This window comes from Ovis aries, chromosome 17 (assembly GCF_016772045.2).
Source record: "Ovis aries strain OAR_USU_Benz2616 breed Rambouillet chromosome 17, ARS-UI_Ramb_v3.0, whole genome shotgun sequence".
Lineage (NCBI taxonomy): Eukaryota > Metazoa > Chordata > Mammalia > Artiodactyla > Bovidae > Ovis > Ovis aries.
This window is the reverse complement of record NC_056070.1, coordinates 72,684,862-72,696,963: the sequence shown is the minus strand read 5'-3', so window position 1 is coordinate 72,696,963 and position 12,102 is coordinate 72,684,862. Positions and strand designations below refer to the sequence as shown.

Here is a 12,102-nt window from a genome sequence, read left to right as displayed (position 1 = left end):
TGGGGGCTAAAGCCATCCCCAGGTGCTCGTGCAGGGCGCCCCCCGCCCCCGGTGGAGCGCACACAGGGTGCGGCGGGAGCCCTCGGTTATGAGCCTTTGGTGGGAAGCTTTTACAAACCATGGTTTAGAGACAGGAGGTCAGGTCTCGCCCGGTAGGTGACTCCGCGTGGAGCCTGTGCTTGTGGCTGCATGGTTGGCCCGGCACGTGTTCACTGCCTGGAGGCCCAGTCAGGTGGGCACTGGAGGTGGAGGCAAGGGGCTGCTGGACCCACTGCCCCTCAGGGTGAGGTCGAGCACACGTCCTGAACCAGCGGCTCCGTCTGGTTGCGTCCGAAAGGCCACAGCGTGGGGCTCGCGTCCTTGAAGCCCTTGCCTGCTCACAGGCACTGACGCGTCTCCTTTCGTTTGTCTCTCCTTTGCCAGAACCTTCTAAAGAAGCAGGTTGAGACGCGGACTGCAGACGGTCGGAGGAGAATCACGCCGCTCTGCATAGCACAGCTGGACACCGGGTACTCGCTCTCCCCGCGCCTGCTCTGGGCGCTCTTCCTCTCTCCTTCCGCGGCAGCTCTGTCGCCGCCCAGCCGGCACAGGCTCGTGGGCGGACGGGGCGAGCTGAGCCCGCTTCTCAGAGCCCTGCCCCCTGGCGGTGCTGCAGGTGGGCTTGTCGAGGCGCCTCCGTGGCTTTGCCATGTCCACGCAGCTGGCCCCGCTTCATTGAAGACGCCAGGGCAAGAAAAGTCAGGCCGGCTCTCTTGTGTCTCGTACGCTTTCGTAGCACCCTCTTTCTCAGCGGGAGAGAAGCGTGTGTGTGATGCTGAAAGCAGCGTCGCCCACGGCCCAGGCTCAGATGCAGTCGCTGCTGGCCCCGCGCGGCCCGCTTCCTCCGTTTGCTCCTGGTTCTTGACCTCGTGTCCACTTTAATAGCTGGTCCTCCGAGGCACTAGCTTGCAGAGGGTCCAGGTGCCAGCCTGTGAACGCGCCGTGCCTTACCTAGCCAGCCCCGTGACTGTGGGCGTGCGGAGCGTGCGGAGGGCCGCGCCTATCCGTGCGTCTGAGCACTGCTCTGACTGTTCCCTCGGTGCGCTTCCCAGAACCGGGCGTGCAGGGCGGGACCCAGGCTGGCAGTGGGCTCGGTGGGCGTCGGCTGCTGTGGTGGCATCTGTAGTTGGGCTGGCTTTTGGGTTGGTCATCCTCCCCACAGTGAGGACTCGGAGGGCAAGTGTGAAGAGCAGGCCGTGGGCGGAGGTGACCTGCTCCCCTCCGCCCGTCTGCGCGGGCATCGTGCGCAGCAGCGCTCCGCGCTCCTCCCACGCTCCTCCTGGAGCTGTTCTGAACCTACCGAGGGCCACGGAGACCCTCAGTCACCGACGCACGGACCCCCTCCTGCGGTCAGGCCTCCAGACTCCTCGCCCAGGGGGACCCTCACCCAGCGTGGCTCCTCTTGAAGGAGTCTCTCCCCTGAACCTACCCGGACACCACTCCACCCGCCTTCCTCAGGACCAGGTGAAACCCAGCTTGTGTGGAGCTAGACCTCAGAGCCCCGGGAGGGAGGGCTGTGTGGGTGGGAGGCGAGGCTGGGACCTCTGTCCTGAGTCCTGCTGAGGAGGCAGGGTGGCGCCTGCGCCAGCTTTCTGCCCTGGGGCACGTGTTTCTTGCACAGACTTGGTGCTTTTGATCTGAATGACTGCTTCTCTTGACGGGCACGTGGAAACAAGTAACGGCAGACTAGGTAATCGTCACCTCAGCCAATCAAGAGAAGAGGGAAAGTGCGAGCATTTAAGATGGACACGTGGGAAGCAGCCGCAGGTGGAGAGTAAACCGAAAGGAGGAAAGGTGCTCTGTGGAACTCGGCAAATAAATCTGAAAATGGATTATTTTGAGGAAAACGAAAGTTACCAAAACTGAAGAAAATCTGCAGAGGTGAAGTCTCATAGAAGAAATGGAGGACAGCTGTCACAGAGGTAGCCTACCAAAAGCCACCAGACTAAGACAACGTCACGGAAAAATTCCAACAAACTTTAAAGACAAATCGTTCTAGTACCAGGTTGGTGCAAATGTAATTACAGTTTTGGATTGTGAATTTTAAATCCTATAACTAGGCTCAAACACATCTTTATCAATCAAAATAGGAACCATTACAGTCAACAGTTACATTTTTGCCGACAAGAAATTCCTGTAACATAAAAACCCAACAAACTTGGAAAGCACTTTCTGCATCCTGCTGGCCTGGGAGCGTTTTCCCTGCACAGGTGTTGTCGGGGTGCTTGAGGAGGTGCTCCTCACTTGGCAGGAGGTCGGGCGAGTGGCCGGTGAGGTGAAGCGCCGTGACGTTGCCTGTGTGCCGTGCAGCCGGGCACTGGCATGGAGAACTCTGCCTTTGCTGTCGGCCAGCACCACCTGCAGGCGCGGCAGCCTTCAGCGCATCCCATTGATTTGCTGAACATGCTTCTCAGGTGCAGTGGTTTTGCTGAAACTCAGAAAGTCGTAGCTGATCGGACCAGCAGCGGATCGTCCACCAGTGGCCGTGGCCTTTTTTGGTGCGGGTTTGGTTTGGGGAAGCGCTTTGGCGCTTCCTCTCGGTCCGCCGACTGATCTGGTCGTCACCAGCTCTCTATACAGCCCTCTGTGTCGCATGTCACGGTCCAGTCGAGGAATGGCTTCCGTTTTGTGCAGTAAGTGAGGGCACTTCGAAACGACGACTGCTGTATTTCCGGTCTGCTCACAGGGCACCCCTCACCGGCCTTTTTCACCTCTCCCATCTGCTTCAAGTGCTGAGCGCCCGTGGGATGGTTGCAGTCGAGTTCTTGGACAGTTCCTCACGTGGTTCCAGTAGGGTCAGCTTCAGTGGCGCTCTCCGCTGTCCTTGGCAACTTCTGGCGGCCGCCCCTGCGCTCCTCTTCGAGGTGCTCGCCTCCTTTGCAAACCTGCCATGCTGCACGCTCGTTTGCAGGTCCTGCGTCAAGCGTGGTGTCGATGTTGTGAGCTGTCTCCACTGCTTCTCCAACCCATTGTGAACTCAGATAAGAAAGTCTCTCAAACTTTCCTTGTGTCTAACATCGTTCCATAGTCTAAAGTAAATATAAAATGCACAGCAAATAATAGGTCACTAGAAAAGATAGTGAGCAGTGCGCGTGAAAATGACATTTAACATAGTCCCGCTTTGTTTAGAATATGTTCCAGGATCAGAGCACAAATTTCAAGTGCAAAACCGCAATTATTTTTGCATCAACCTAATAATATTGAAAACACCCCTAGTGCTTAGAAAAAGAAGGAAAACTTGCAAAGTCGTTTTTTTTAATGAACACTATATTGAAATTTCATATCAAAATGTGACAGAGATACAGTAGTGAATTTCTGATCAATCTCATTTCCCAATGCCAGTGTAGAATCCTAAATGAACTAGCAAATTGAGCCTTATAATGTGCTAAAATGCTGCTGCTGCTGCTAAGTCGCGTCAGTCGTGTCCGACTCTGTGCAACCCCATAGACGGCAGCGCACCAGGCTCCCCCGTCCCTGGGATTCTCCAGGCAAGAACACTGGAGTGCGTGTTAAAATGCTAATACACTGTAAATAAGCAAAATTTATTTCAGGAAAGCGAGATGGTTCAGACGATTTGGGGAAACTTATTTTACTCCTGCCTTTCAGTAGATGAAAGTGAATTATTTGGTCATCTCTGTAGATGCTTAAGAGGCATTTTTATTAAGTCCAATATCATTCTTATTTAAAACTTTAATAGGAATAGATAGGTGTTTATTAAACTTGATAAACTTATTTCAGATTAAATTTGAAAACTGAACGAAAGTCTGCTGTGATAGTTTGCCCTTGTTCTAGCGATGCCAGCTCATACAGGTAGACAAGACAAAAAAGGGAAAGGAGGTGGCAAGCGTGGTGTGAGTCAGGGGTGACGTGACCCACAAGAGAGCCAACTGGAAGCGCTGCCACTGTCAGTAGAAGAAGACCAGGGGCCCGGGTACGACCAGCCACGCGCCGCCAGGCAGCACCAGTGACCTTTGGGAGGTGTGACGAGAGAAGCCGTGTTCCGCGGTGCAGCGCCTGGAACGTCCCAAGCACAGGAGACCTCCATGAAGAAAAAACTTCAAACTCTACTGCAAGCCCTAAAAGAAACTTCACAGAAACAGCTAGAAACGCACACCGCTTCCCAGACAGGGTGACTCAGCGTCGTGAAGATGACAGACCTCTCGCAGCCTACGGACAACAGATCACCAGGGATTTCAGCAAGAGACAAACTGACTCTGCAGCTACGTAGGAAAGTACACGGGAGCGGCTGAAGTGTTCTGGGAAAGATTGATCAGAGAGACCAGCCCGCTGGAGATGGAAGCGTGGAAGCTGTAGTCACAGTCGTGGCTCGCTCACGCGCAAACAGGAGGATGGGCACGGCGAAGAGCCAGGGCGTGACGCTCCGGGACAGCTAGCGCGAGACTGCGTGCGGGGCGCGACGCCGCTTCAGTGAGTGGTGCTTGGAACGCTGGACGGCACGTGTGAATCAGTGGAGCCAGGGCGCTCCCCCACACCGAGCACACGAATTACTTCAAAGTGGCTCACAGACTCACACACAGGCACCGCAAAACTCCTAGAAGAGGACGCAGGCCGGCATCCTCTGATGCACACTCTCCCAGCGCTCTCTTAAGGGAGTAGAAATAGCAGCAAAAATAAACAAATGACTCCTGTTTTCCCAGTTATCACGGTGTGAGGAGCCACGAGCAGCAGAGTCTCCCTGACGCCCTCTCTGAGGCGGTGCAGGGAGTCCTGCCCGGGAACCAGCAGATGTGTTTGGAGACGGGGGAGCTTCAGATCAGGCTGAAACTGCCCCTCGGGACAGACGCCTCTCGGGCACCATCGGGCTCAAGCCCACTCTGCGCCCCAGGCTCTCCGCGTGTGTCCGGGGGACAGGTGCAATGCAGCCGCAGCTATGGACATCGAGGTGATGAAGAAACTCAGCAAGAATAAGAAGCTGGCCAGGAAACATTGGGCCTTTTGGGGCTTCCCTTATGGCTCTCAGCTGGTAAAGAATCCGCCTATAATGCAGGAGACCTGGATTTGGTTCCTGAGTTGGGAAGATCCCTTGGAGAAGGGAAAGGCTACCCACTCCAGTGTTCTGCCCTGGAGGATTCCATGAGTCCATGGAGTCACAAAGAGTCGGGCACCACTGAGCGACTTTCACGTTCCGCGTTCAGCATTTGGCTTCACGGTCTCTGATCAAGCAGATCCCACGAATCCTGGGCCCAGGCCTGAACAGGGCTGGCCAGTTCCCTTCCTTGCTGACCCGCAGTGCGAACGTGGTGGCCAAAGTTGATGAAATGGAGTCCACGATCAAGTTCCAGATAAAGAAGCTGCTCTATCTGGCATTGACTGTCAGCCAAGTGAAGACGACAGGTGTCGAGCTTGTGTGCACCCACTTAGCTGGTGCCAGCTTCCTGGTGTCATTGCTCAAGAAACATTGACAGAATGTCAGGGCCTTGTACGTTAAGAGCACCATGGGCAAGCCCCAGTGTCTGTACTAAGGCCCAGCTTAATAAACCATACTCAACCATCAAAAAAAAAAACAAACAAATGAGATCTAATGAAACTTAGAAGCTTTCGCACCTCACAGGAGACCGTGCACAAATGGAAAGACCGTCTTTGGGCTGGGAGGAAACCCACGCAGAGGACGCAGCCGAGGGCTTCACCTCCAAACACACAGACAGCGCACGCAGCGCAGCTGTCTAAAAACTCCTAATGTGGGCAGAAGACCTGAACAGACATGTCTCTAAAAGAGACACAGATGGCCGGCAGCCAGATGGAAAGATGCTCAGCACCGCTAACGGTTAGAGAAACGTAAGAACCACACTGAGTTACCACCTCACACTGGTCCAAATGGCCGTCGTTAAAAAGTCTGCAGGGAGCAAACGTGGGAGAAGGTGTGGGGAAGGGGGACCCTCCCACACCGTTGGTGGGAGGGTCAGTTGGTGCAGCCACTACGAGAAACAGGCTGTTCCTCGAGAACTTAGTGCGGCCCAGCGAGCTCTCTGGGCGCACAGCCGGGGAAGGCTGCCGTTCAGAAAGACAGCACAGCCCGGTGTTGGCTGCAGCGCTGTTCACAGCAACCAAGCCGGGGGAGAAGCTGAATGTCCATCAGCAGATGGGTGGATGAAGATGCAGGGTATTCATGCGACGGAATGCTCCTCGGCCGTATGAAAGTGAAACGTGCCGCCTACAGCAACGTGGATTGACCTAGAGATTACTGTGATCCGTGAAGTGAGCCGCAGACACATGCCGGGGGACATCGCTCGTGCAGAATCTAAACTGTGACCTACGGGAGCGTCTCTACACAGCAGAAGCAAACCGCAGGGCGGAGAGCAGAGGCGCGGTCGCTAAGCAGAGGGGGTGGGGAGGGACGTCGTGGGGGTTTGTGGGTTAGCAGGAGCAACGGTTATATCTGGGGCGGGCACCCTTGCACAGGAGGCTGCACTCGGCACCCTGTGATAAGGCGTGATGGGGAAGAGAGTGCACGCACCTGTGCCTGGGTCACTGCTGCGTAGCAGAGACAGACACAATCATGTTAAGGCAGTTACACTTCAGCAAGATAAATTTTAAAAAATTGGAGCCCTATCTCATAATTTACAATTCGGCACAGCTCAGAAATTTTTCAGAGAATAACATTCTGAACATCTCAGTTTTTTTTTGTAATAACCTCAGAGGTAAAAAAAAAAAAAAAAATCTTTCCTAAAAATTAAGCAGAAGTTAGACCACACAAATACAATGTGTTTTGCAAGAAAAATTACATGGTAAGTAGTCAAAACAACATCCTCGGGAAAATATTTCCTGTCCATATAGGAATTGTTAAAAATATGGTAAGTAGGTCTTAATAATACAGACTAGTAATCAGATAGAATAAGGTCTTTCTGTGGGTCAAGACTTGCTGTTACATGCCTTAGCGTGTTTACATGCCTTAGCGTGAGCGACCCTGGAGCACTCATTACAGTGCTAGTGCTGAGGTCACAGATTCAGTTGGCTGGCTGGCCACGCGGGTCACACTCGTGTGGGCAGAGACCGTGGCCGGCTTCCTCGCCGCGGTACCCCCTGCCCTGGGCACACGGTCGCTGCTCAGTACGTGTTGATGGGATGAAAAACGGAAAAATGGAAAAATAGGAAAACAGAAATGAACAGACAGTTCACAGGAAAAGAGTGTCAGATATTTCTAGATGAAAAATTTTCAACCCTGCATCAAAATAATTGTAAACTAAACCCTAATGCTGGGAAGGATTGAAGGCAGGAGGAGAGGGGATGACGGGGTAAGACGGTTGGATGGCATCGCCGACTCCATGGACGTGAGTTTGAGCAAGCTCCAGGAGATAGTCAAAGACGGGGAAGCCTGGCGTGCTGCCGTCCGTGGGGCTGCGGAGAGTCGGACAGGACTGAGCGGCCGAACAGTAAGAAAACTGCAGTAACGTAGCACTCTCATCTCTCAGGCAGTCAGAGGTGAAGAAACTGATGAAGCCGGTGGTGAGCGTGTGGGAAATGGGCAGCCGTGCACAGCTTGTGAGGTGGACCTCAAAGCAGGGCCCCGAGAACGGCTGTCCAGAGCCGTCTGGACGTCCCACGGCTCACTGCAGTTCCTTCTGGGACCTCACCGCCCGTAGCGTGTGAAGTCAGGGTGGGGCACATGGCGGGCGAGCCTGTGATTTCCCTGCGCTGTCCTCGGCACGTGCTTGGGGGGTTGCGTCAGTCCAGACGGCGGCCCCGTGGGGAGCGCGGGCGAGGTGCCCCAGGGCCCTCCGCAGAGCCCTGCCGTTTGCCACAGCAACGCCAGGAGACCGTCAGCCGTTTCTCAGGCCGCCCGCAACGGCAGGGAGGCCCCTGTGCCGTTCCCCAGCCCCAAGACACGCTTGCCTGGTTAACCCTCAGGTCAGGGTGCGTCCTAAAGTCAGAGGCATCAGTCAGCTAGCGGTTGCGATTTTTCTCTTTCTTAGCGGCACATAAAGTACCAGCTCATCTCGGGTCTGACCGAATGTAGTGTGCGAAGTGGCTTCCCTTTCTTTTTCACTTCTTTGTCACTTGCGTGAAAACTGCCTGAGAGTGCCTTGCCCCTGGACCGGAAACCGGGGTGTCGAGGGGCTGTGAGTGCTTGGCGCAGCGCCCGTGGCCTGGGCTGACTCTCCCTTTCTCGGCGACAGGGACTTCTCCACGGCCTTCTTCAACAGCATCCCGCTCTCGGGCTCCCTGGCGGGCCCCATGCTCAGCTCCCACAGCGGCCCGCCACTGCTCCCGCTGGACCCCAGCACGCCCGTCCCCTTCAGCTCCTCGAAGCCTTCCTCCGAGCCGGCGGCCGGCACCCGGCCTGTGGGCGACGCTGCCAGTAAGGACGGGTGAGTCCACGGGGCCAGGGGCAGGTCCTGGGGACACTGGGCGGCCTCAGGTGAAGAGAGGAACGGGCTGGGCTTCAGATAAGGGGCCCGCTCAGAAGAGGAGTCAGTGCTCAGGGTCCACGGGCTCGGTGTCTGCAGCCCCAGGGCCAGCCCTGCTTCAGCCGGTCTGCTCGTGCCTCCGGCCCTGGCTCCCGCCACACTTGGGATGCATCTGCTTGGACGCCGTGCTGGCCGTGGGGAAGGAGCAGAGAAGTGTGACTGAGGAGCTGGCCCGCTGAGGGCCTTGCCAGGCAGGTCTCCAGAAGTATCTCTTTTAGGCTGAGCCAAGCCCCAGGGTCACGGCCACAAGAGCGGAGCCGCAAACCCCTGAGGAGGGGCGGGGGGCGCGGGATGAAAGGCTGGCTTCTCCCTGGTGCAGACAGAGGCCAGGACTCCCACCCGGGAGTGCCCAGACCCAGCTGCTGCCCTGGCCTGTGCCTGACGGTTGTGACTCTGGGGCCTGGGTTACCACAGCCTCTGCGACAGTCGCGGCCAGGAGGCCAGCACCAGGGGGGGAGGGAGCACGCGGTGGGTCCACCAGGCCCCCCAGGAAGCCAGCTGCCGGGGCAAAGGGGCCCGGGGAAGGGCAGGGTGCGGGCCTGTGCAGGTCCTGTGGGGGCTGCAGGTCTGGCCCGGGTCAGCCCCGCGGCTTCGGACCAGCATGTGGGATGTGCCTGGACCTCGGGTGGCGGGGGGCGCCTGACCGTCCCCGAGGCACGTGGAGCCGCCCAGGTGCCGCGCTTGGCCAGGGAAGTGGCAGGAGGGGCCGGTGGCTTCGGGATCCCATGCGCTTCCGGTTAGGCCTCTGGGCAGAGCGGGCTGGGGTGGAGACGGGCCCGAGGTGAGCAAGGGCCTGTGGAGCCGCCGTCCCGGCCTTGTGCCCTCAGCGGCTCTCGGAACGTGCAGAGGGGCACGCCAGGCATTTGCTCACAGCTTCGCAAATGGCAGGGGCCGCCTTCCAGAAGGTAGTATGTGGAGATGTTGAAGTCAGGGCAGTTGCTTATGGAAGTCTGACGTTCGTGCCCGGCTCCTTGGCTCCACGGCACGCAAAGCTCAGGCTCCCAGCCCCGCTGGTTGTGTGACACGGCCTCCCCCCTTCACCCCAGCGTGAACACGGCCACTGCTCCCACCACCCCATCCCCCTCCGTCCTGACAACCCCGTCCAAGATCGAACCTATGAAGGCCTTCGACTCCCGGTTCACGGAGCGCTCCAAAGCCACGCCGGGGACGCCTGCCTCGGCCAGCGTGACCCCGGCAGCCGCGGAAAGGTAGGTGGTGGCTGCGTGGGCCCCGGGAACGGGGGCAGGCGGGTCCCAGCCTCGCATGCCGGCTTCCTGCTCGCGCACCAGCCAGGAGGTAGAGAGCCGAGACAGTGAGGGACTGGAGGCCTCTGAGCCCCCACAGCGTATCCTCGCCTCCCCGAGGACAGGCAGCAGCCCCCCCCCCCCCCCGGGGCTCCAGGACCCTGCCGAGCCGGCCGCCTGAGCATTCCAGCCTCTGCAACTGCCCTGGAGCCTCTCTGCCCCCAGGGGGGCCTCGGAGCGAGCCCGCTGAGGCACGGAGCTCACTGCCCGGTCCAGCGAGTCAAGGGCTGGAGGGGTGCGAGCGGGGCCAGGCCACCTTCCTTGGCCCAGGCCGAGGTGCCAGTCGCTTCCTGGAGCTGCGTCCCCTTCAGCACGTTAGGGACAGGGGCCTGAGACCTGCAGGAGCCCCTCGGCCAGCCGGCGCCCAGAGGAGGCGGCAGCTGTGGCGAGACCGGTCCTTGCCGTGGACGGCGGCGTGTAGCTGAAGCACCCGCGCTGCCCCAGGGCTGAACCCAGTGTGGAACCAGCGTGTCTGGGCAGGGCCCACTCTCGGGGAAGGGCATGGGGCACTGCAGGCAGCGTGGCCTCTGACCTTGGTGTGCGGTCAACAGGGTGGTGGACCTGTAGCCTCACGCTGCTGGACGCTCTGGAAAGTGGTGAGATGAGACGTGCCGCTGAACAGGAAGTGAGGGGTGCCGAGGGGCCTCCCACCCCGATGCGGGAGGGTGAGCTGGGCCCCGAGGCCACCAGGCTGGCTCCCTCAGGAGCTGTCACCCCCGTCCCTTCCAGCTTGTTAGATGCTTACAGCCCCAGCAGGGCCTGCGGGATGAGGCGTCAGGCCCGCCATCCTCGCCCTCCCCCTTGACAGCGGCAGAGAATACCTGAGCCCGTGACCCAAGCGCACGCGAGGAAGTGCCAGTGTGCGCGCGGGCAGGCGGGGTCCCTCCCGCGCAGCCCGCCCCGCAGTTCCCCTGCTCCCAGCACGGCCCCAGCCTTCTTACTGTGCCCGTGGCGTGCTGTTTCCAAAAGGTGTCATCGGCCACGGCACGGCCTTTTCGTGGGGCTTTCTTTCTCTTAGCGTGTTCAGGGTGCTTCCACGCGTTCTCGTGATCTGACAGCTCCCCTCTCTCTAAAGTGCGCGCTTGCCGTCCGTAGTAGTGGTCGCCCTGGGCCCTCGCTGCTCAGGGCCCTCGCTGGTTGGGAGCACGCGTTCTAGGCGCACGGGCCTAGTTACCCCTCGGCTCACGGGGTCCTCCTGCCCCTTGCGTGCCCAGGTGGCCTCCCGGCCCCTGGACCACCAGGGAAGCCCTCTCCTAACTTGTCTCATTTGTCAGCTTTCGGGGACGAGTAGGGATTCGATTGGCTACCCTGTGGCTGGCAGTCCCGGGGAAACGCCGTGGGTCTGTGTCGTGCAGGTTGAGAGAGCAGAGCCTGGTGAAGGAGCTGAGGCCCCGCGACGTCCTGGAGAGCAGCAGCGACAGCGATGAGAAGGCGCCCGTGGCCAAGCCCTCCTCGCTGCCCAAGCGCAAGCTGGAGCTGGAGGGGGAGGCCGTGGAGAAGAAGAAGAAGGGGCGGCCGCGCAAGGACGCGCGGCTCCTGCCCATGGCCCTGTCCATGCAGGTGAGCCTGGCGGGGGCGCCTCCGGGCCGGGGCCGCCCCACCCCCCGGAGTCCTCGAGCCCCCCAGGGCAGCTGCCTCGTGCCCACAGCGGCCTGCCCCTCTGTGCCGTGCAGCTGCCCTGCGGTCCTCAGGGAGGAGAAGCCGGGGCTGCAGGCCCAGCCTCGCTCGGGGACTCACCCGCGCCTGGCGCTGCCCTCCAGCGCTGGCACGAGCTCAGGGACACCTCTGCTCTTGCAGTCCCCCGCTGCCCTCACCGCCGAGAAGGACACTGTGTGTGTGTCCATCCCAGCGCCTGCGCTGAAGCTGCCGATGCCGGGCCCCCAGAGAGCCTTCACCCTCCAGGTGAGCTCGCCCTGGGCCGCGAGCCCGAGCGGCCCCCGACTCTGGCTGCTCCCACGCAGCCCGCCACCTTCGGGGGCGCTGTGGCTGATCCGAGCAGCCACCCGGTCTTACGGAGCAGCTGGCCTCCTTGGGGACCCCGTGGCTTGCCCTCCGAGGCCTGCTGCCCCCCTGGGCGCCCAGCTCCTTAAGACCCACCTCAGGGGTCCCTTCTCCCAGAAGCCTCCTCGGTCTTGGCTCTGGGCCTTGGGCTCGGTGCCTGGGGGGCCGACCCGCCTGTGGGGCCGTCCATGTCGCACCCCCGACACAGGTGGCCGTGAGGGGGTGTGAGGTCTGTTCACAGCGCGCACCTGGGGCTGGTGGTCCTTGGCCCAGAGGCCCCGGCCTCACATGCCGTCCCCTCACCCTGGGGACCCCCGTGCCGGTGGGGCATG

At 59.6% G+C, this 12,102-nt stretch overlaps 1 protein-coding gene across 4 annotated transcripts in view; it reads left to right on the top strand.

Annotated features, from left to right (window-relative positions):
• Positions 1-12,102, top strand: part of LOC101120607 (protein HIRA) — a 46,072-nt gene that overhangs the window by 27,087 nt on the left and 6,883 nt on the right. For all 4 annotated transcript variants that reach the window (XM_027956915.3, XM_060400892.1, XM_042234884.2 and 1 more), the window contains 5 exons: positions 424-509; positions 8,175-8,366; positions 9,512-9,673; positions 11,125-11,329; positions 11,567-11,671. In XM_027956915.3, coding sequence (XP_027812716.2) covers positions 424-509; positions 8,175-8,366; positions 9,512-9,673; positions 11,125-11,329; positions 11,567-11,671 — 750 coding nt within the window. The remainder of the gene's footprint in view (positions 1-423; positions 510-8,174; positions 8,367-9,511; positions 9,674-11,124; positions 11,330-11,566; positions 11,672-12,102) is intronic.